We start from the raw sequence: 25,281 nt of genomic DNA, 5'->3' as shown, positions 1-25,281 counted from the left end.
GATCAGCAAACCACTGGACAGTCAGATGACTGTTCCGCTTAAAATACTTTGGGCAACTTTTTAAAATTTTTTATTTAGTATTTAATTCATGTCAACAAAAACTGCCATCACGCAACATAATTTCTGGCTGTGCTTCTTTCCTTTGACCTTTTGCCCTCTATTCTTTTATTACTTTGAAGCTAGTCAGGCTGATTTACTCGAAGCAGGCTCAACTCGCCCTACAGGCGAAATAGGCGATTGCCTACGGCGCCAATTGATCGGAGGCGCAAAAGAGCGACCAAAATACCTCTGCTTGCATTGTATAACACTAGTTGTTTAAACGAGGGTTAATATTCCAGTACTTGTGAAACAGACGCAAACTAGCTAGTTAGCAGCCAGTTACCCTAGTGCTACTGAAATGTTTTTTTGCTATATAAATTAACTAGCAAAATTTGTTTTCTAATCTGGTGGGTGGATATCAGCAGAATCTCACCTGGGGCGGCAGCATACCCACAGCTAGCCCTGGCTCCAAGGCTCTCTATTGGCAACCTGAGAATGTGTTTGCGGAAAACCAGTGTTGATATGTGTAGATTATATGTATATATTATGGGGTTAGCGGTGGATACATTTACTTTGATTTTATCAGCAATGCCAGCGATACACATGATTTAGTAACTAACTGTTTTTTTTGCTGTGAGACTAAAAGTGTCTTTTCCTGGAAAATCTGGAGTAACACAGATACGCATTGGAATAAACATCTTTCTCTAGGCTTAACGGAAACACTAGAGAAATACAGTTTATTATATACAGTGAGCGGCATAATTAGAAAATTTAAATCTAAGTGTTTAATCTGGTAGTTATGCATTAATTTTCCTCTAGGCATAGAATGACAATTAGTCACCCCAACTTATACTTTGGATTTTGCTATTTGTATGGAGCGTCAAATAAATTGCGGGAAAAAAACTAACGCAAAGGTTTAACCAGGGACGGATTATGGGTTGTGTGGGCCCCTGGGCAAAACGTTCGCGAGGGCCCCCCCCCCACCACCAGCACCACCACCACCACCACCACAACCACCACAGTTCAAGGGCCCTTGGCAGCCAAACGCCCTCCCTATAGGGTCAGGGGCCCTTGTAGGCAGAGGATCAAAGAATGTAGGCCCTCTAAAATAGACAAACGAAAATACATTGTTGATAAGCGTTGCAAATTGTTTTGGGCTAGGGGCCCCATGGGCCCCCTGCACCCCAAGGGCCCCTGGGCAGCGGTCCCGCTGACCCGGTCCGTAATCCGTCCCTGGGTTTAACTGTCAGCATCCGATAAAAATGTGCAGTGAGATGATCAATTTTTAAGACACATTGAAGTATTCCATGAGAATATTTCATCTTAATTAAATTTCCTTTCTAAAGCTATACTGAAATCATTTGTCATGAATAATTATTACTTATTTCTTCTGCCAAATCAGACAAAAAGCCATAAAAATAATGTCGAAAATTAAACACCTATTCACCTCAGTCTTAGAGTTTATTAACATTGATCAAAAAATGTATGACTTTTTTCTGTTTTTCTTTTGATGTATGACTTAAATACTTAATGTCCTCATATTTGGAGTTTATTCAATGTGATAAAAAATGAATGTAACCTTTTTCTCTTTTATTTGAATAGTAACGCAGATCATCTAGCTATACGGGTGCCGCATGGTAACGAAAACCAAACATTAACAGAATGTTGAACAGGGTCCGAGGCCCAGCCGTTGCCCCCCCCCCTCCCAGCGCGAGAGCTGCTGATCGTCTCTGTCTTCACCCAGGGAGTAGCTGAAATGTACCCGATTCGACGGACGGGTGAGGTTCGGCACGCCGTAGCAGTCCGGCGGAGCGTAAAGCGATACCGAATCCGACAGCGCACTTCTGTCCTCCAAATGAACCCCGAATGCCCCCATTAGCAAGTTTCGTTTTCCAGTTAAGTCTTTATTTTCTCTTTAAAACAAACACAAATGGAGGCATATGTTAACAGGGTTAACAGACACCCACGTTCGAGAAGAAAACCAGATCAGCTGGAACCTAAATACAGACTGACTTCGATTGCTAATGTTAAGGTGCTACACATCTGTGCATAATACATACGTGGAAGAATAACACACAGGTGAGTGGAAGTGCACGATGCCTGACTTAGAACGTTATACTTTTATTTTATAACTGCTGCCCGAAATAATGACCTGCAGTGTGTCTGACACATTTGGGTGCTCATGTATTCATGACTGTATTCCAATTCTTCCACAACATACCATGGAACCTGATTCACTTGTGAAGCAGAAATTAACTACAAACATTGTGATGAATAAAAATGATATTGGTGAAATGGACAATTGACACGTTTTTTTTTTTTTCTTCACTCGAAACTCGTTTCCAGCTTATTACAACACCAGCATATGCTTTGAATCGATGTCTGCACAGGCATCTCAAATCTTAATTCGCAACATGCATCACCTTGAAATGTTATTGCCATGATATTAAGCTTACGTACAATTAACATCCCCACGTCGTTTTTTTTTTGTAACCTTGACCAAGAACCGAATAGCTATTCGAATAAAAAATTATTTTTGGCTTGTTTTTGACAAAAATTATGAAGAGGGGCAAAAAAAAGCAGAATGCATTGTCTTTAGCAAAGTGTTAAGCTTTATATAACATCTGGTCGATCTGAAATATGGAAGGAAAACAATAGTGTTCTTGCATAGCACGAAGCTGACTACGTAAATGTAAATTAAGCTTCTAATGTGCAAAATGCATACTACTAGTCTCTTACAAACAATACCTATCTGTACTATAAGTAAATATTTATATGTATATATATATATTTATATTTGTATTTATATATGTACTTTCATGATAATAAACATCCGTACAGTATGTTTTAATTGGCAAATCTATCCATTTGTATGTGTTTATACAACATGTGACAAGGGCATACAGCAGTTTGAAATGGACAGAGAGTTTACATACAATCTGCAGGGGAAAACAGCCCCCCCATGAGACTAAACCCCATTCCGATTCAATCAGTCCTCCTCATATTCGGGCTGCTGTGTTTGAACCCTTAAAACGTGTGATTTCCTCTTGCTATTCGTGTAGCAGGAACCGTCCCAAAGCATTCCACGGCCTGAAATCGAACGCCTTCCTTCACAAACCCACCCCGCCCACAAGCAATTCGTTTTCCAACAGAATCAAACATCGAGGAAAAACCTTCACCCACCAGAGTCTCCTGAATTCGACGTACTAAATTATATATTTCTTTGACGCCAACATAAAGCTACCATTGCGATTGCCAAATAAATTTAGTTACCCAATAAAATATCTCCTGGTCACTAAAAAGCCCTTTCTCGCTATATTGCTACATTAAAAGAAATGAAACAAGATATGCCGAGTTGTGAAATCACTCACTGGAAAAAAAAACTCTAAAGTGGCTTATTTTGGTTTTGTTGGAACGTTCTCATACAGGACATCTGGCTACAAAAATAAAACATTTTGTTGTTACTGTAACAGCAGAAGACATCATTATGTGCAGGGTGCAGTACTAATGTACAAGGCTAGGTAGCGTTTTTCTGTAACAGACAAACAGAATGCAGTAATCGTAATAAAAACGACGATGACAAGCTACTGAGGGCATGTGGGATGGAAGGCAGTGCAGCTGGCATGTTCCGACCTTCAGTGAAAAGTCAAAACGAAAGAGTCGAACTGTATCAGGACAACGTAGAACACAGCGGACGGACTTCTCACAATCTGCGGAACGCAATCTGTCTTAGTTCATCCCTTCAAGTGGAAAAGGCACTGCTCTTCACGGTCAATGTAACCAGCTACCAGTGGCAACCGAAAAAAAAAAACGATGCAAAGAACTATTCAGCTCTGACAAAACCATTTACAAATGTCTGTTCTATAATAAATCAAAATATATAATAAGTGATAAATATAAAATGCATTCCGACATTTAAATATTACATTTACATTCTTACATCTTGCTGATCCTTCTTAGAACGCATGTTGGTGTGTAAATACACACATATATTCATCAGTTTTTTTTTTTTGTTTTTTGTTCTTAATTTTATTTGACTTAGGTGTTTAACACTGGGAACATAAACCAGTATTTAGAAGAACTCTAGCCTGGTAAAGAAACAGTCACTTAAAATCCATGAACTTCCTCATCCTTTGTTTACACTGAGCTTTTAAAAGCTGTTCTGTTCCACATATAGAATATGTATATCTTATAGTTACGTTTTACAAAGCTTAAACGTAATATTGACATCTCTAACACTTGGTAATATTTACAATAAAACTAAATAGTCTGCTTATTGTTCCATGTAATACTCTAATGAACTTTTTTCCTTTTTTAAATTCATGAATAGAATCCACTGAGACGTGTTTTATTGCTATTGCTGAAACCCTATCGCAATTAAAAAAAAAAAAAACAAATAGATCCGAACATTAAATATACTACTGCTAAATGTGGAAGATTAGCTAACTAGCTGAATACCTTGGATTCAAGGTAACCTCTGCGAGTGAAATTACGTAAATCTGTAAGAATTTTTAACGGATTTTGAAAATGTAGTGAATAAAATTCCATGCAACTTTTTTCCCATTTTTTTTAATAGACCGGTTTAAAAGTAATGATGTTGTGAAGCAAAATAAGGGATGGAAACCGAGACGAGGGAGGCCCGTTAGGCTAGCTGTTAGGCTATGTGCATTGGTAGTTTAGCATTCTCTCATGTATATATTTTAGCGTATTTTAACAGCAGAGCGATTCCTTAAAGGTTCCCATTCGTTTAAACCACATTTCTGGAATTCTAGAATCTCCTTTTTGTTTTCCTAATTTAAGGTACAATATTATCTTTGATACACATAGAAACAATGTGTCAACTTGAACATGACAGACTTCTCCGGGGGGGAAAATATCATTCCCTGTGTCCCCTCCCCCCTCCCCAAAAAATATAACGCAAAACGAAAGTGAACCTCCAGATTAGTGAGGCTGAGGCATCCCTTGCAATTTTGGTTTCTTATTCAAGTAGGTGGCCCAGTAGACAAGGTTGAAGGTACCGAAGAGGAGGGGGAAGGCTATCCTGGCGATCCTGTCAATCTTGCTCACGCTGTTGAAGGTCTTCTTGGCTTCCGGGGGCTTGGGTTTGGGCTCCTCTTTTGGCTCGGTGGGGGGAGGGGGGGCACTTTTGGCGATGGTGGCCAGTCCGGGATCTCTAGCGATATTTGGTGCGAAGGCCGTCGCAGTTGTGGCAGTATACGTGTTGTTCTTCTTCAGAAGTGACTCCTTCTTCTTCTTTTGCTGGGCAAAATAACAATACTTCAATAAGGACAAGTGCATATCCTTCTGAGGGGGGAGGAATAGCAACTGTATGACTGTGACTGAACTTGCTGTTGTTAAACCAAATTAAATGTTCTGCAAATATTACACAAAAGTAATTATAACGGAAAAATTGATGTACAACATTTAATATTTCCCAGTATTTAATTTGTACCGCTAATAAGCAGGCTTGAATAAGGCAGTAATTCAAATATTGAAGAAGCACATTATTAATGTGTCGGTCTCAGCAAAATCAAATTAGCTTCCTTAAATGATTTTTACGCACTTCCCATTAAGTAGTACCCGTTGCAATAATAAAGATGTGTGGGTACACTTTGATACTTCCAGACATTATGGCATCATAAACATGCCGTAACAGGTTATAGCGTCTGATGAAATGTCATGGCCCCCAAGACAACAGTCATAAACTGGTATTACGATAAAAGGATATTACAAAGTGACTTAAAAGTTAATGCCACACATAGTACCAAGCTCGATATAATCCCTTTTGTCACAGAGTATGAATAAATATACGTCATGGAACGACACAGCAGTATCACTGCTATCACTTTCAAACATAAACGCTGTCAATTTTCCAGTCAAAACTGCATCTCCCATTTTGTTATTTTCGCCGCTTTGGCCGTTATCTTGCCGCTTATTTTCTAGCAGGAGGAAGTGTTAAATATTTTGCCGTTCTGAGATTTAATTTAATATTAATTTTGACATTACTTATGGAGGTGTCACTGGGCTGCATTCCCAGTCGTGGTTACTATAACGAGTTATGACACATGCGTGAACTCATCTTGTGAAGAGTTTTGAGACTCTTATTCTTTTGTCTTGTTTCAATTCATGGGATAATGTTATAATGTGCATGACAGTGTTAAGATGGTGTAACAGGAGGCTTTTCAAGACATTTAAATCCGATTTAAAAACACATGGTAATGAGAAACACATGGTAATGAACCCATCGCTTTTGTCTGAGATTTCACCAGCGAACGGTTTATGCCAGTGTTTCTTAACCCAGTCTTTCCGGTCCACATTTTTGCTTCCTCCCAGCTCCCAGTCAATGAAGAACACAGAATACCTGGTACAGGCGTGTTGGGAGCTAGGGGGGGGAAGCAAAAATGTGGACTGGGGTTCCAGGGACGTCAGAAGCATTTTCAATGTGCGGGGGGACACACTGGCATAAAACTAATATTTTATGTTGAACGTGGGGGGAGGGGGGGGGGGGGGGGGGGAGTCCAAACAAATAATTATGAAATATGAGGGGAACACGTCCCCCTCAGATTTAACGGCGGCGACGCCCATGTGGGGTTCACTGAGGACCAGGTTGAGGACCATTGGACTAGGCTAATCGTTAACGTGCTAACGTGCTAACGTGCTAACGTGCTAAGCAACGTCAAAGGACACAAAAACGCACCTTCTCTGGCACCACACTTTTGCCATCCCAGGCGTAGCCCCGCTTGGTGAAGTAGTTGACTGTAGCGAACTCGATGAGCGCGGAGAAGACGAAGGCGTAGCAGACAGCGATGAACCAGTCCATGGCGGTGGCGTAGGCCACCTTGGGGAGGGAGTTTCTCGCGCTGATGCTGAGCGTGGTCATGGTCAGTACGGTGGTCACCCCTGCGAAGACGGGAACAAATACGAAGTACAAGCACATGTGACCAATACAGTCATTACCTCAGAATCCTACGGGGAGGCTACACACTGTCCCTTGGTGAAATCATACCGAGCTTTACTCATGAGCTGACCTTATGGAGCCTACGCATAAAAACAGATAAAATGTTAGAAACCATTTTACATGTAGACTCTTTACCAAGAGGACGGCAAACTCCATAGTGAGGTCGTGCTCTTTTGTTGTTTTTTTTTATCCTGAACAAAAAAATGAGGATCCAAGGTCTGACTTATTCTTTTACACAAACCCGTTAATCCAGTGTTTCCCAATCCGGTCCTCGGAGACCCGCAGATAGTCCGTGTTTTTGCTGCCTCCCAGCTCCTGGTAGGAGACAGGGAATTAGGAGGGAGCAAAAACTGAAGACCGTCTATGGGTCCCCGAGGGCTGGGTTGGAAAAACTGCTTTAATGGATCTAAAAATAGATCCCGGCAAACATGGCGCATCAAAGTTATTCATTTACGGATGGGATACTTGAGAGAGCACGTTGAACTGTAACTTTTACCAGTGTGTGACGTCTGACATTTGTTTTGTTTGCTGAACTGTATTTGGATCTGCGGTACATTACCCTACTGTGCAAGTGTGAATGGTCAGCCCATGCAGAAGAGGGAAGCCGGCCAGTTCCGACGACAAGCGTGCCCCTCAGACACAGAGGCATTCGGTCCACAGATCTCAGTCTTCGCTAGCTGCCACTAACACTGGGCACTTATAATCTGCTGGACTGTGAAAGGCTTTTCCTGTGTAGCAGATTTCTATCAATTCATTTTTAAAAATTCCCCTTCCGAATATCCATAACCCCTGAAATTCTCACAAAACGGGGGATACTGAGGGTCTCTTCTCTCCCTGGTTTTGCTGCAGAAAGAGGAGGGACGAACTCTAAGCTTTCATGACAAATAATCCAGTCGGAATTACACTGCGGGCTGTGTGACATTTTTCTACTCTCCATTGCACTTTGACCTTGGCCTGGATTCTGGTCACACCACTGCCAAAGGGGAACAGCGTGACTGTGCATTTTAAATCCTCCTTGTATTATTCTCTGTTTAGTGCGGGGGGGGCGGGGGGGGGGGCAAAGAGAAGCTGAGCAAGAACGTCCCTGCTGCTGACGGACGCTTCAGCGCGTGCCTGAGATATGGACGACATCTGTTTCGGCATAAAAAAAAAAAGTAGGGAAAAAAAAAATACTCCCAGCGACTGCGGCGGAATTTATGTCCGACGAGACCGTAGAATGTATTCAGTGTAGCGTCTCTTTGCTGGGAAATTGGTTAGAAGGTATTTAAACCCCATGTATGCACCGTGACTAACTCACACAAACAAAAAAACGACGAAAGCGGTCTACCGTGAACAATTATGCTCCAGCTTCTTGTCGCTTTTCATCAGAGTTATTTAATCGCTCGTTGTTCTGAATGAGTGCAGGTGACTCATCCGGCCTTTGCTCACGCAAAGCCTATGTCAGTTCGATGGCGTCGCATTGGGCGTGATGATTGTGCATGGAAGCGATGGGTTTATACTGAATTCAGAGCTTTGTAGCTGTGTTTTGATTGCTGGCTTTGTCAACTGCCAAGATCACATCATTCTTACCACAGAAACACAGGTTCACCGCATGGTTCTGAAAGCCTATAAATGGTAAAATCTCTCTGCTTTTAGCAATGAACACAGTACTTGTGTATGTGTTTCCCTCCTGAAGTTGGTGCTGCTCCATTACCACCTGCAAATAACTCGACGTTGTTCCAACTTCATAATGGAAGTCATCTCCATCAAGAAGGTGGTCTTGTTCTGTTACAACATGAATCGGTCTTCACTACTATGCAGAAGTGTCTCTGAGTTGTTGCCCTCATGAATGTTCTCTACTCATCCATAACCTAGAAGTATCTTGTGGTTTTCTCCATCATCTCCTACTGTTATTGTTCTACTACACAGAAGTGTCATGAAGTCGTGAAAAACCGTCCTAATCCATTACCGCACAGATGTATCCTGAAAAGCCACCTGCAAATTACCATAGTAAGGACCATACCAGTGATCACTGGAACTAATGCTTTGACGCTTTGGTATTGGTTTCAATAGAATAAATGTATCAGATACAGGTTTAAGTCCAAATCTATCATCCAGGGCTGGACAATTACAGATACAGGCAAAACCATGTAACTCGGAAAACTACCATCTTAACTTGAATATTTGTGGAAGAACGTCTTTAGGATACCAAATGGTATGTTTATGACGCAATATCATTTTATTTGACAATAACATTTAAGAAGCCATCAGTGTTAAAAAGCAACCACAGACAATCGTATTACCACAAGATTATTAAACCGCAAACATTCTGATAAACGAATGAATTATTTGGGGGGGGACAGATAGATATTACAAACTCTACAATCCTGGAGGGCGCAGAATATTTGATTCAGAAAATCCACATAAATGATCACAAAAAAGAAAAATTTATCGTCATTTTAGAAAAGGAGATGACAGCTCTGTTAAAATGAATGCCGCTCTCTTTATTAATGGCCACTATTGGTTTAATACCAGCAGCGGCACAGGCAGGGATGCCAACAGTTTACACGACACTCATGGCTACAAGCTAACGAGCCACACGCATTCCACAGCAAACATCACGCGGTTACATTGTTCACCATTATCAAATTCTACGACACGAGCAACGCGGTCCGAAGCTGTAAACATTAGACGTGCTGACCAACCCTGCGGCATCACATATATGTCAGCCAATCATAGACAGGGGGTGGGATCAGAACAAAGAAAAAGTATGGCTCGGGGGCCTTGCACGAGTGGTGTGCTGAAACGTTGATAACCATAGTGATTACGCGACCTCATAACGTCATCGTACAGCAGATAATTTAAGCCATCTACTGTTGTATTCCTGTGATGAAGTTGAAATTCTAGTCCTTGAATATGATGGCCCCAGTTTATTAGAGGTAAGTACTTTTGTTTTTTTTTTTTTTAAAAAAAAAAAGCACTGTTGTATATTCGGGCCAATAAGGTATTTCAGGATGAATGATTTCCGTCTGTACCACAAAAAAAATGGGGCACAGGAGTTGGTCCCTTGTGAAGTAACAAAAATCCCAAATGGGTTTTTGGTGTAACAGAATGCTTAATGCAGGTGTGCCTTTGTTATCCTTGCAGATTTTGAATCTTTGAAGCTATAAGACATAGGAGTTTTACTTACATAAAAAAGGTCTGAGAGCAAGAAGGAAAAATGATTGGTTCAGAGAGATAACCAATCAGACTGCAGAGGAGGTGGGTCCAAGCAATAGAGGAGGCTGGAACAACACATCTGATTGGTTGGTCCTGCCTCCTCTAGTTGCTTGCACCCACCTCCTCTACAATCTCATTGGCTATCTCTCTGAACCAATCATTTTTCCTTCTTGCTCTCAGACCTTTTTTATGTAAGTAAAACTCCAATGTCTTATAGCTGATAACTGATCATTTTTCCCTCTGCCCTCAGAACATTTTTTGTGTAGGTAAAACTCCCATGAGCGTAATGTTATTCTCAAAGACTCCATCTGGCAGCTTTTCTCATCCCTGCTTCTCGTCAAAAGCCCCAGTGGACTTTAGTAAGGTTATGGGCCCTGAATGAACTCAGCCAGTCATCTGGAAAGTTCTTGAAAGGAATTGACTGATGTATAACTCGATTGTTGGGACTCTTCCACTCAATTTAGTCCAGCGAAATTTGATTAAGGCAGTGCACATATTTTAACAAGGCGTGCTCCGGCACACACACACACTGCAGGAGATGAAGAAGAAATTAACATAGATTAATCAGAGTGACAGCAAGAGAGCAAACACATCTGAGGAATGTCATTAGAGATCGTCGGCAGGTATCAGGACAGCAAACCTACACCGCAGTGGTTCAAACGGTTCAAAACTCTCCAGGCACAAGAAACTAACACAGCCAATCAAAATGGCTGCACACCAATATTGGAACTAGTCACTACTAAGACCTCGTTAGCTAAAGTCAAGTCCTGTCTTGTGCACCGGTGAATAGACCATCCAGCATCCAACCCCCAGCCCCACACTCACAGCAGTCATAAATTCTCCGAAGCAACATCCACCGAAACCACAGCAGTGTCCCCTGGCTGTGAGGCCACTTTGCCACTATGGCACAAAAGCCTCAAGTGGCTATTTTCATGGGCCGTAACAAAGGCAGGAAGAAAAATGAACTAAGGTGACACTTTGCCAACAGTTTGCCATATTAGGGGGACGCTATGAGCTACTTCAGGTTTTACAAACTATTTTAAAACCGAAAGGCTCCTGTGATTGGCTAAATGGTTCAGCTCGTCTTGCGCTTTGACTGGTTCGTTTCCTTGATTGAACGACTCATCCAGCTGTTTCACATTCAAATTAGTGACACGCGCATGATTATCGGAGACTGGCCGATCGGCACGGCGGCAAGAACTCGAGGCTTAAATGAAATTCAAGTCCTTTTAATTGAAACGGCTTTTCACAAATCCCGTCCTGACTCATAGTGTCTGGGATTGGTTGTCATGGTCACCGTAAAATGGACGGAATGCGGACAGAGAACATAATGGGAACTGGGACTTGAAAACCAATCAGCAGTCACTTCAAACAGGGCGGTGGGACAGTTCAGTAAACACACCAGGCTGCTTAAAGTGTGACACTGGAATTAAGCTCTTCAGTCATATTTCCATTAACTCCAACCACCCCCAAGGGACCAGGATGACCATTCAGGATTAGATTAAGACCGTATATAGTGACCAGCACAACAGAATCTCCCCTTTCCCCTTGCGACAAATACTGCCCAAAAACACAGCATCTACGCCGACGATGAAACTGATTTGCCTTGATTTTGTTGTGGATTTTGTAGGCAACTGTAATTTTCTCTCCGTTTTCTTCAAAAAACTAGTGCAGTTGAACGAAGTTATTTTGTCATGAGACAAAGAGGTTCAATTGTGGTCATAAGTCAGTTTTGATATAATATTACTGTGTTTTACCTCTGTAAAACATAATTATGTTTATGAAAGACTGAGCCTCACAACTGGGCCTAACTGCAATATTGAGCCCTATGGACTCAGGGGTATTACTGTTAATGAAAACTAGCACTAGAAGAAGATATTTTCGTAAACTAAAATAAAATAAGATGCAAGAACTAATTTTTTAAAAATCCAACTAAACGAAAACTATAAATATTGCTTCCGAAACGAACTGAAACAAAATAAAAACAAATATCCTCTGTTATGGTTTCGAAATTCCATTTAGCTAAAGCAATGATTTGTTTATCGTCAATTATTAATAATGCCTGGAACCTGTTCTGATGACATCAATACATGACATGCACTGTGTATTCGTTTAGAATTCTCTGAAGATCAGACACATAAAATAGCTCGGCAACTCTCAGGCTATCCGTAGAAGAATGTAAATTAAAAGTGCATAAAAAACTATATATAAATAGAAATAAATAAAAACGAATGATATCACACTAAAAAATGAACTGAAACTAACCTCCGTTTCATTTGACAATCGAAAATGGCATCAAAACCAAAACTGAAGACTATAGTAACACGGCTTCAGCCAGCACAGAGACAGCATCCCACACCTACCTCTTCCAGAGAGTCCGATCCGCTATATACGCTTGTGCTTAAGCGGCAGCGGTACGTCCTTAACGCTGTACCTGAGTGCTTACTAACCTTTGACTTTACCCTTTAAGGGCAGCACAGTGCCTCAAACCTTACCTTACCGGACGACACCATCACATCACACATCCCGCTAATATTACCGCTGTCCTCTGATGATGTTTGTCCCTCCTAGGTTAAGTACCACCCTTGGGATTAAACCTACACCCCCCCCCACCACCACCACCAGCACCACCCCTGGGATCAGACCTATATGTCTAATTTAATGCTTAATTTAACTCAGAGAATGCAGCTGCCCTCCACAGCAATGTGTGTAAGTGGGATATTTTAAGTAGCTATAGCCATTGGAGACTGAGTCACTCTTAGAGCACCAGTGCTGCGGATGACTGCGGCTTGTTAAACAAAATCGCCGCGGCAACTGCCTCATTATAACACGGCAGTCGCTCTGCGTTGTCCTGTCCATCACAGTGTTTTTATTCTGTGGAAAATCAGGGATCAGTCTCAGGGCCGGATTTAACAACGAATTAAAAGCACGTCACAAGCCATATAAAAACCGTCTCGCTGGCCGGTACTTCGAGATCTCTTTTGCGTGGTGAATGAGACGCAATCCCTCGTCCTCCATCACGCAAAAAAAAAATCCTCCAGGGCAAATCATCTCCATAATATTATCATTGTTAACTTTGGTCAAGATTTCACATCGGACCAGTGCCGATGTCTAACTTTTTAGCGAAAACTGGCTGATACCGACGTGATACCGATATAACTTATATGTGTAGCAGAACATGAACGATGAGATTTTGCAAAACAGAGAAAACACCCCCTTCCCCCCACGCCGTTCTGGAATTGTAAAGCCCAGATAGTGAATTACACACACAAACCTGCTCACCTGACTCAAAGGGGCTTCCCAGATAATCACAGGCACGCAGCGCTACCCACTGTTAGATGCTCATAAGTGAGAATTAGCCAAAGAGTTTTGTGGCCACACTGCTCTGTCACACCCTAGAGGTGCTAAGCTACCCACTGAGCCGGCAGCTATCTCATTCAAATAAAAAAAAATAAATCATCGGAAGAACGCAAAAGCTCCGTGACTGATGAGCAGACACTTGCGCGCGATTTAAGGACAGACTAATGGGCGTTCAGACACTGAATGTTCCGCCCCCTGAACTATGACAGAAGGTAAAGTGAGGACAGGTGCGCGGCAGGAAGATTAGAAAAACGCTCTGCGACGTTCTCCCTTACGTAACTCCGCAGGGGCCACACTCAGAACTGGCGGTCCCCGCGGTTACCGTTGCCTGGTGACCCGGGGGTGCATCAGTCCGACGAGCCGGTGCCTGAATTCAGGCCTCTGAGGATGGGCCAAACTCACCCCCCAGTAATTTAAAGCACAATATGAGAAAAAAAAACTCCATCAGACTGAAGGGGGGGGGGGTCATTCCAGGTCATCCTTTATAGCCCCCCCCCACACTTTTGGGAATTAAGCGAGTGCATTTTTCAAATAACTGCTACTCACCGAACACAGTCCTTGCAGGGACAGATTCTCTGTTGAGCCAGAATGACACTTGGGATAGAATCACTGTCATTATGCAGGGCAGGTAGGTCTGGATGACAAAATAGCCAATCTTCCTCTTTAAGTGGAAATGTGTTGTCATGACAACATATTCGCCTGCGAGAGGGGAAAAAAAAAACACATTTTATTTAATCAAAATTTTACTCTTGCATTGATTTATGTTATTTCACCATGTCCTTGCATTAAAAAAAAAACCAGTTCATCCAAATTCAATATCTCTACCTCAACCATTACGCCAGGACTGTTATCCAGGTCTTTCACACAAAAAGCAAACTTTTATGCACCATTGATGCTTGTATTGCAATACAATCAAAGGAACGCTACCTTCAGTGCAATATATGGCATGAAATATTTTGCTCGATAAGTTCTTTTGTATGCGGATTGGTTTTACTGCTGTGGGGATTTATCGATACTGGTGCAGTTATGCTTGGCGGCCAAATTATGTAGTCATCACGTTTATAAAGTGAAATATTAAATTCAAGGTAACAGTAATAAATATTAATCCAATTATCTTATATGGGGTATCTGCTAGGTAGGGGTAGAAATCAATAACTCCTTTTGGCAGTGAAAGAAATGAAGTTCTTACTGATTAGGGAGATTTACTAAGAGGAATCTAACAGCACTTGAAATTGACAATATATCCATTGACCTGGAAGTAGATTCTAAAGAATTTACATTGAAATGAATGGTTTTGCTCTGTCATGCCATTTTCAACTAGAAGTATGCTCTTCTATACTGTCCTATTAATCTACACATTCAAAAACTTTATGTTGTCTCTTAGTGAATGATTTCGTCTTTCTCATCAGCATTTTGACTTTACGGCCAGCACTTCAAGGATCACAGAAAATTCAAGCTAATAATCAGAGGTGGAAATTTCAGGTCCAGAAAGTAAAAATCCAGACCAGGATTTTGTTACAACCAACCAGTTGAGCATAGAGTCACAGTCACATAGTACTCAGCCAGTCGGCTGAAACAAAATCTTGGTCTGGATTTTCACTTTCTGGACCTGAACTTTCCAACTCTAGTAATCACCTTCCAGAAAGTGCTTTGTGTTTATAATCAAGGCACATCCTTGCTGCTGAACCAGCAACATCAAGATCTTTTGACCAGTAGACTGACCTGTGCTCGACTGGACCACACCAGAGTCCACAGACTGTCCCATTAGGTCATACTGGTTAAGTCGGGATCCGTCTTCGGCCACAACCACAGACTGGGCAGCTCCCCTTGTCCACACATACACGACTTCCGCGCGCGTGTAAGCGTCTGATCAGGATGCACAGAAATGTAGAGGTTAAGTGGAACAGTAATTAACAGGTTTCTCGTTAATCAGGTCCCATAACCAACACAACAGCGGACTGTGAGAAGATCGCAGCGATAACAGCATAAAGGTCAGACTAAACGTGCAGGTGTCCACCGGAGCCTCGTAAAATCGGGACAGGTGCGTTCTCCTGTGATCGAGCCTAGCACGAGCTGCAGAAGACCTCCTCCACTGCAGAGGATTTTTTTTTTTTTACCGCAAACACATCGGTATTTTAAAATATTTAAAGACCTTGAGAAGTTCAAAGTTAAAGGTCAGTTTCTTGTTCATGCTGGGTGTTTTTTTTTCCGATTCTCTTTTTCGGAGATGATGCTTAACATCCTGTTATATGCTGAAGGACATCGTCATGTCAACAGACTCGATGGCGTGGGCTACTGCATGGACTCCCCCCCCCCTCCCAAATAGAATCCTGGCCACACACAGCTGCCCATCCAGGTGTCTCTGGGAAGATGGCTCCACTTACAGCTGCCGAACTTGAGCGGGCAGGCGTGAGCATCCATGGGGAAGTCCTCCAGGTGCATGGGACACTCAGCTCTCACCGTCAGCCTGGGGGGTAAGAGCGGGGGAGGGGGGGGATTCAGTTTTTATATCTCGTGTGCATTTCATTGTGGGGCGTCCTCCTTGGACCCACCACGGTACACGTTGGCACCCGAATCCTTGGGTCCTCGGGCTTCTCCTGACAGTCGTGGTGAAAAATTGACCATCAGAGTCCCATATCCAGTACCTGTCTGCCATTACTCATCTCCCCGCCGTAAATATGAGCCCATGCTGAGCCCTAATCTCCAGATAAACGTTTTAGGAGATGCTTTATGGGGATCGTCCACGGCCCTGCTCGTTAGCGCCGCTCTCTAGGCGGCCCGGGGTGTCAGCTCTTTTATTTATGGGCTTGGGGAAGTGACATCACTGGGGGCTTAATCTGCCGCTGTGTCCACAAGGACAGCTGCAAGATGGTACGTACGGGCGAGGAGGACAGGGCGTATACAGGGGCGGGGCCACAAGGACAGCTGCAAGATGGTACGTACGGGCGAGGAGGACAGGGCGTATACAGGGGCGGGGCCACAAGGACAGCTGCAAGATGGTACGTACGGGCGAGGAGGACAGGGCGTATACAGGGGCGGGGCCACAAGGACAGCTGCAAGATGGTACGTACGGGCGAGGAGGACAGGGCGTATACAGGGGCAGGGCCACAAGGACAGCTGCAAGATGGTACGTACGGGCGAGGAGGACAGGGCGTATACAGGGGCGGGGCCACAAGGACAGCTGCAAGATGGTACGTACGGGCGAGGAGGACAGGGCGTATACAGGGGCAGGGCCACAAGGACAGCTGCAAGATGGTACGTACGGGCGAGGAGGACAGGGCGTATACAGGGGCGGGGCCACAAGGACAGCTGCAAGATGGTACGTACGGGCGAGGAGGACAGGGCGTATACAGGGGCGGGGCCACAAGGACATTAGCCCCAGCTAAAAGCCAATTGGCCCCCAAGGTTCCCCTTCCCCTGTCACTCACTGGTTCCAAACATCACTGGATAATGATAAGGTTTGCCCCTCTATGTATGAAGTACGTCTCTTATGTACCCCACCTTAAAAAATCCTGGAGGGGGGATGACTGGTCTGACCGACTATTCCGCACACAGCTGGGTGCCTCTCTCACCTCATGGTGTACAGCAGAGTCCCCTCCTCAGTGATTCGCAGTAGCTTGTTGGGCATCGTCATGTTATGGGCGACAGACTTCTTGCCGTTGTGGAAGAACGTGTCAGGCGTCCAGATTTTACTCGCCATCAGGTTGTTTAGCCTAAGCACTGCCATGGGACCCTTGAACTTCAGCCGCTCGTCCCTCCAGCTTTGTCGGAAGAAAACGTCAATCGTGTACTCCTGCCGGGGAGACGGAGAGAAACGGATGCAGGGGAAAGTAGGTTTTTTTAACTGCCTCGGGACGGTCCTGCACTTCGGGGAAAGACTGACTATGCAGCAGAAAGCAGAAAATAATAAACAACTGCATCCCGAAAGCGTCAAACTACCTGGTGGAATTCATGTTGAACCTTGAAGGTGCAGTACTTATTTTCCGTAGGTGAATGTTCTCGAATAAAAACTGGGGGAAACTATTATTTTCAAGACTGTATAAAATCGTTAGCTAAGGACCGTTGATAATAATAAACGGAAAATAGACACAACTGCTGCTTAGAAAGCAAGCGTGATGCTCTCCTTGGCTAGGTGGCCGGCAGTATCCCATACAAGGACTGCTCACGTTCTCCTACTCTGGTTATGTGGCTTCTGCAAGGGCCCACAAAATTCCCCCTCATAGAGGGGCCCCATAATGTGGCCCTCCCCTTTAATGAAGACTGTTTGTGCTCGAAAGCCATAAAGTGTGGCCTGTCACGTTGGGCCAAGTAGGTAATTAGAAATTACAGGAAGACGAGGCGCTAACGAACAACGAACAACGACAGCCAAGAGCATGCCTTTAATTTATTTATACAGCCTGACAAAGTCAGCTGCCAAAATAAAAAAATAAAAAAATCTGGAGGATGCTTTGCTTCTCAGTGAGTTAATTAAACGGGTCTGCGACCGAGCCGAAAGGTTACACGTGCAGACTGAGGGAGAGGCGATGATTATTCCATTTCGCGGCCGATTTCGTAACGATGCAGCAGCAGGCCCGGCGCATGCATTACAGTTATCGGGAATTATACTCAACGTCAAAGGTCCAAGCAAATACTGCGGGAACTCTGTCAAGAAATTAATAGCATTTTGCAGATATTAAGTGTTCCGAACTTTGAAGCTAATCTTATCCCTTAGGGAACGTATTAAAATACAGCGAGGACTAAAGAAGTTTCGTAATGACATTGTCAGTCTAATAACTTTTGTGTAATATTCAAGACGATGTACTAAAACAAAACAAATAACATATATATATATATATATATATATATATATATATATATATATATATATATATATATATATATATATATATTAATTATTATGCTTCTTGCAATCTTGTTTATCAAAAAAATAGATGAACTGGTGTTTAAAATAATAGGGTAGATGTAGATTTTAGGTATCATTTTTGGAAAATAGTTTATATCCATCTTCTGTATCTCCTTGTCCTATTCCAGATCATGAGACGTCTGGTGTCTATGCGTACAAAGCAAGGAATCATCCAGGACGGGGCACCAACCCATCACAGGGCACACTCACACATGCATGATATGGTAACTCCACTTAAACACATGGAACCATGGCAGAGATTCGAACCCTGGTCCTAGAGGTGTCAAGTGACAATGTTAACCACTGTGTCACTGTGCCACCTCCTAATTTACATTTAAAATATATAGCAAGTAAAATTTATATGCTGCACAAATGGTCAGTACTTTCCAGTGTCACTATCAAAATCTGTGCTATGAAAATGGCATTTAGATGTTGTGTTTTCAACCCGTTTCTACTTTCTGTTCCCCAGTTACCCATTAATCCCCGGAGCTATGAAACGAGTAAGGTGAGGCCAAAATGACAGCAAAAAGGTCACTGTGAGATTTTATGAAAAATGTTCAGGCGGAATCAGGAGACATATGAAAATGTCATTAATCGGCTAGAAGAAGCATTACAAAAAAAGGTGATGAAGAATGCAAGGAATGATCACATTTCCGGAAGGAGAACGTGTTAAGAACTATATCTGCAGGGTGAACTAAAGATTTTCTCAGTAAACATTTAATTCCTTGGAGGTGCAAATGAATCGATTAACTTTCCTAAAGTAGAAATAGATGCAATTATGACACCCATAGAGATGTTATCTAAGCAACCGATTCGTGATTGGTGGAAACGAAGGCATGCAAGGGTGATGACATTTAGAGGAGGTGAAGACAGGCATACCATGTCGTGGTCCGAGACAGGCCCAATACTCGTCACGAAAATGTCAGTCTTGACTTCGGTTACACGCTCTGTTGAAGCAGGAAATTAGGACAGTGAGTGTCGATCGGCGTTCTTCGTTAGACCCAGTTCCTTCTTCATCCAGAGGAGCATTTCTGAGCTTTGATCTAATCATCCTGGAATCGTTATGATAACCGACACCTAACTGTCTGCTTCTGTTTCCTTTTCCCGGTCAAGCAGCGCTTCGCCACTCGCCAATGTGATCTAGCGTTGGCGTCAACGTGAGTACTGATGCACAATGAAGTCGCAATCCGTAAGCCAAGAGGCCTTCCTGATCAACCCCTGATCAGTCCTCTGAACTCAGCTACTCTTATCTGCCCTGCTGTCGCTGCTATTTCCAATCAAACTCCCAGAATTAAGAATGCTGGTCATTATGTTTGACCAGACCATCAAAAACCATCATTCCTGCGCAAGTTCCCCATTGTGTACTCAACTCCGCTTCTAAGGGGAACATGGCAAAGACCAGAGTCTCGGTTATAAAACCCAAAAAGTCTCAACAAGGGATGAGATTTGGTCTCCCAGTGATCAAATGATTGGAACTGTCATTTTCCCATCTAGGGTGCCAAAACGATCATCTTAAACTGTCGGCGAGCATCCTTCAGTGGACGGTGTCAGGGTGACAGAGTAATTTTGCCTTTCCAGTTTTGTCCTCCATCTTAAAGAGTCTTAGTCTCTACGGATGCCGTGCTGGCAAGAATATCAAGTACACAATCAAGGGATGTTTCCCCCAAGACTTTTTTTGTTCACAAAATATAATGCGACTGACCTTCATGGAATGAAATACCTATAGGGCTTCTTCCACGTAGAAAGAATTGACTGCTTCAGATTTAACACGTACACTTACGGTTATCTGCGCCCAAAAAACTCTCCGGAAAGACATACCCCACAACTTCCTAACTGTCATGGAGTACGTGAGTCTGGATGTGTACATCCATTCTCATCCTGGTCACATAGTCCTTGTTTTTCCAAGCAATAAAGTAAATTATAGCATTGTGTCTACAAACAGCAGGACTAGTCAGGAGGAGACAGTAGGGAACTGATTGCTATTGACGAAGATCGTGGTTCCGTACCTCCCAGTCCGGGCCGAAGTCGATTGTCGTACCCATCCAGCAGGCTGTCCAGGATGCGGGTAAAGACAGTAGTGTTGTCTTTCTGCTCGTCAGAAATGCCATTCTGTCCGGAACTGGCAAAGCGGAGAGACACGTGGGGGTTGTTGTGAAAAGATGCAAAGCGTTTAAGATACAAATTCAAACCCATTCCAGGTTGGCCCTTATTTTGATCGGCTCTTGTACAAAACAGAATGTAAAAAATTCAAAAAAGCAAATAACCAAGCAACACCACTTATGAGTAAAAATGTCTCTAAAAATTTTGGTGAAAAAACACAAACAAAAATGAATTAGATTAATATGATCAGTGTTAGGAACAAAAGCTGGGGAAAAAAAAGATCCTTTTTCCTCTGAAATTCACTCGATTGATGCTTTGTTTTTCTGGTAAACAGGAAGCACCGCTCGATCACTGGTTCCGCAAACACTCACTGTTTGAAAAGTGTCTGCACACACAGAGGCAGCCCAAGGACAAAGGGAGGTTATTGGGATTAGCTAACGTAGCCCTGCAAGGAGGGTCCAGATTGAGCAACGGGAAGAACACGGAAGCGTCAGCGAAGGCTGGGACTGAGTCACAAAGATTCTAGAGTTTTCGGGCAGATATCTGGTAAATAAGGACATTCTTACACTGATGTACTGCAGTTTACAGGGACAATCACAGCATCTCTCTAGTTTCATTTGCATATTCTTCATTATACAGGAACTGAACCATATGCTATCTGTACCCTTCCAAAATGTTTTATGTCAGTGACAATAGCACATTTATTACTAACCTATCCCTGAAGTAAACATGATTGAAACCGCACAGTGCTGAGCATTGTGGGAAACATTTTTTTTAGGTCTATTAGTTATGAAATAACTGCTTTCATTTTTAGGGGCTTGACATAGATTGTAGTTCATGCACAGATGGCTTTATTTTGAAGATACAATTTTTTCTGCACAATTTCAAATACTAAAAATAATGCGCGTGCGCAATATCCGAAGACGCATTTTAGAATGCGCATCGTTAAAGGGTGCATCTCGTTGTCATGCTGTGTTTGCACAAGAATAGCAACCACTGCTGTACAAAAATAATACAGGGCATTATTTTAATCTGGATTATAATCCAAATTCCTTTAAATTATCATTACTCTGGAGACAGGTGAGGGAGGAGTCCATGCAAGTATGCATGCAGACAGGAATCAGGGAAGTGTTTTTTTAAGCTAAACCCTCTTGCTTATAAACACTGTACACCACCCCCACCTACAGGTCATGCGAACAGCAACACTTCTCGCTGCGGGCTGCACGTTCCCCGGACCATCAGGAGCTGTTGCTCATTTTCCTCCGAGTTATCCCATCATTGGGCCAAATCCTGGCTAAATATAGCCCCTGTGCTCCTACTCTAGCCTTCCACTAAGCAATTTGGACCATCGCACACGCAGGTCCAGGAGGACTTTTAAGTTGAAGGATCAGGAAAAAATTCGAGTGCTGTGGTTTTATGGTCAACGGCGCCTGGAAAAGATTAAAAGTCTCATTAAATATTCCATTGCATTATACTACACAACTATAAAGAAAATACTGGATGCGCCATACAAATTATTTGGGAATATAGTATGTCACACAATTTGTATTGCAAATTTCTGAATTTCTGCTAAATGTGTTCCCTTCCGTCTAGCTATATTACTACATAATCATTGTGTCCTATTTTAATAACCATGACTGCAAGACACACTTAAGGATAAATGGTTATGCTCAGACGTTAATATATTTAGGCCTAAATTTTACAGGTTTTAGAGTAGGGACTCTGTAAGAGGACCAAACATACCTTCTGGTTTAGTCTAATTTTATGTAGGATAGCTTTAAATATTACCCCTGCGGAAACCCCTTAGCACCTCAGCTCACTCTTGAAAAGTATTCCGCTGGCTAACTTTGCTGCCCCCTTTGTAACAGATGTGCTGCATCAGACTGTTTGTTTCGCTGTCATTTTATGGGCACGGCTGAGGCCCCGGGTCACATGCCCAGTGGGGATGTGATGTTTCCAGTCGCTGCTAGAGGCAGTTATGTCTCAACCCTGACAGGGCCCTGGTCAAAAACTCCTCGTCTGAGAAACAGCCCCCAGGCAGAAGCATGGCTATCCACTTTGTTCATTTGAAACGGAAGAAAACGAACACGCCGCACATGTTTTACAACACGCACTGTGAAACTCCTCTGCATATAAGTGTCTGCCAGCCAGCCAGGTAACTAAACTTAAAAATATATACTGATTCTGACACAGTCTGTAACACTCATTTCAGAATGTGCCTTTCATTAGCTTGTAGCATGGCTCTTAAATAATATTCTAATTACCAACATGCCATTTCATACTACATGGCTGACAAATATAGGACACTGCATTACCGTAATAACTGTACGCGTTTCCCAACTGTTTAATTATATATGTATCAACAATCCTGGCAAACTGAGAATGAAAATGTCTAAAAAATATATTTTATGCTGCTATTGAAAAATGTACCTTTTTTTTGCTACTGAGGCGAGATTGATATTGTTCTTATGCCAGAGCTTACAGTGTATTTTTTTCTGTAACAAAATTATCCATCGATCCAGGACAATGGAAGTGTGGTATAAAAGCATAATTACCTTTTCCCACAGAGCACATGCAGCACCAGCACACAGGCCCATAAGCAGAGCACGAACGATCCGGTTCGTCCAAACATGGTTTTGTTATGCAAATTTCACTGAAAGGAAAGAAGAGAACACGTATATGATGCACCAGTACGCCTATTTGTAATAATAGACCCAAACATACACACAAACTTGTTTTTACTTCTGAATGGCCATATTTTATCCAAGGAAACCATATGAAGCAAAACCAACTTATCTAAAATCCGTCTTTCCAAAAAAAAATTTTTCTTACTTGTTTCTTGCTTGTTTAGAAAATAAAAACTGTACAGACGTGCCTTGTTGTTAAGCTACGGTGATCCCACGAATCCTACGTCTCAGTTATCCAAGCGATATTTTAAATTAAACATACCATACACCCGTCTTTGCAATAAAAAAAAGCACGACCTTTCTAACAGACACCTTTTTGCTAGTGATCGCCAGTGCAGCCAGAGACGAAAGGGCGCACTTGGGCGCCTGTATGGCTTGGCGATTCGCTGCTAAACCCCAACATCTTTTCGGGATTAGTTCACGATCTCACACGGGAGCGCACGTCGTGATTGAGTTTATCAAAACCAACAGGCGTCGATCGGATCAACAAAATGCATGCAGGACCATTATCGTAACCGTATCCAGTTAAGTATTTCAGGGGAAAAGAATATATTTTAATAGACAAAGCAGAAAAGCACTGGCGACAATCACGCCTCGCTATTAACAGCATCTGATTAACATCAACGTCTTAATGCCACGTCGTTTGTAACCATGGCACTTTTAGGCATATAAACTATTATTAATCATAATAATTAAAAGCAGTACCAGCCAAGTCGTATTAAACACTGGCGAATTCAGCCCCATCCATCATCATACCCATTCTCCACACTATTTACTAGGCTAAAACTCGTACACAAAACACACCCAGGAAGGACAGATAGATAATAGAGAGTGCGCCGATGATTACCTGTCTGAATTTACTCTGACCCTTAAAAGGCGTTATTTACACATGTAGGGGGCATCAAGCGATTCGTCTTCCCCATCGAAAGCCACTCCAATCAATACAAAAAACATTACGCCAAAGACGCCTGGCAATGAAAACGACCGCCGTGCCAAAGAAACACACGTTATGTACTAAGCGGAGCGCGATTTCGGCAGCAGAAAGTCAGATTAGCGTTGCAGCGTTTTTCTGCATATGATGCAGCGTGTCCTCTTTAAATTCCTATAGTCGACCACAATTTCATAAAGCTGACAAAAAAAAAATAAAAACGCAGCCCGCATCTACACTTTGCAACTAGCATGCGATCGTCCTTAAAATACGTATAAATCTAAAGTTGCATGCCGAAATGAGTATCCGTGCAGCGTAATGCATCCACACGCTCAGTATTTTATCCTTGCGAAGTGATTAAGCCGCGATATTAAATCTGCTATCCAACAACCGGAGATGGCAAAAAAACAGCAAACAGTTGAGTCATGTACATATTCAGCAAAGGCACCTTCGCTTCAGCCCCAAACTTGCCATTTCTTACTTCAAATGAAACTCCTTAGCAATCCATTTTTTTTGACAGAGCCGTATCTACCCGTATTGCCGGAGCGCAACTCAATGCAGTTACAACTGCCAGTGTTTGTCACCCCCATCCGCCCCCTCCACTGTTTTCAACTGGTAAAAAAAACACAATCAAACTGGGGAAAAAAAACACATTTAAACCGCGTACGACAGTATACTGGAGAGATGCGGCTATTTTGTATCCGTGGATTTTTACCTTTTCTACATGGATCCGACGTGCAAAATCCTCACTGATCTCAGATCTAGCGGATTTTGGCTCGAGGCTCGCGAAGCGGCTGCTGACGATGCTGAGTTTGCGCAGGTCTCGCACACTATCCCTTGCGAGGGGAGTTAAACTCTTTCCAGTCCCAGCAGATCGCTAATCTAACTACAAAATCTACTTTAAATATAGAGATTGCGAGCAAATAAAGCTTTTTCTCCACTCAGACAATAGTAATATGTCCCTGGGTAAACCGGATGTGAAATAGGCTGTGACTTCATGCCGGGGCGATTTTATTTTAGAATGGAAGGTGGTACCAATCTCTCATCTAAAGAACAATCCGCCCATTTTTTTTATATGCAGCACAATTTAACTTCCACTGCTGTCGAC

The 25,281-nt window shown here is 42.7% G+C and overlaps 1 protein-coding gene across 6 annotated transcripts; it reads right to left on the bottom strand.

Annotated features, from left to right (window-relative positions):
- Window positions 1-1,922: 1,922 nt before the first annotated feature.
- Window positions 1,923-25,168, bottom strand: gabra1 (gamma-aminobutyric acid type A receptor subunit alpha1). 6 transcript variants are annotated; one of them, XM_048995435.1, is made up of 10 exons: window positions 24,889-25,168; window positions 23,114-23,211; window positions 20,465-20,577; window positions 19,338-19,405; window positions 17,128-17,348; window positions 15,940-16,022; window positions 15,278-15,421; window positions 14,102-14,254; window positions 6,737-6,939; window positions 1,923-5,298 (listed from the first exon to the last, which is right to left on the bottom strand). In XM_048995435.1, the coding sequence occupies exons 2-10, from the start codon at window positions 23,188-23,190 to the stop codon at window positions 4,981-4,983; spliced, it is 1,380 nt and encodes a 459-aa protein (XP_048851392.1). In that variant the 5' UTR covers window positions 23,191-23,211; window positions 24,889-25,168; the 3' UTR covers window positions 1,923-4,980. The 6 variants fall into 6 exon arrangements, with proteins under 6 accessions (XP_048851392.1, XP_048851397.1, XP_048851395.1 ...); XM_048995440.1 differs by having other exon boundaries at window positions 1,923-5,292; XM_048995438.1 differs by lacking the exon at window positions 24,889-25,168 and adding an exon at window positions 24,622-24,725.
- Between the last annotated feature and the right edge of the window lie 113 nt (window positions 25,169-25,281).

This window comes from Brienomyrus brachyistius, chromosome 24 (assembly GCF_023856365.1).
Source record: "Brienomyrus brachyistius isolate T26 chromosome 24, BBRACH_0.4, whole genome shotgun sequence".
Classification (NCBI taxonomy): domain Eukaryota; kingdom Metazoa; phylum Chordata; class Actinopteri; order Osteoglossiformes; family Mormyridae; genus Brienomyrus; species Brienomyrus brachyistius.
The sequence above is the reverse complement of the archived record's forward strand: the minus strand, read 5'-3'. Positions and strand labels throughout refer to the sequence as shown.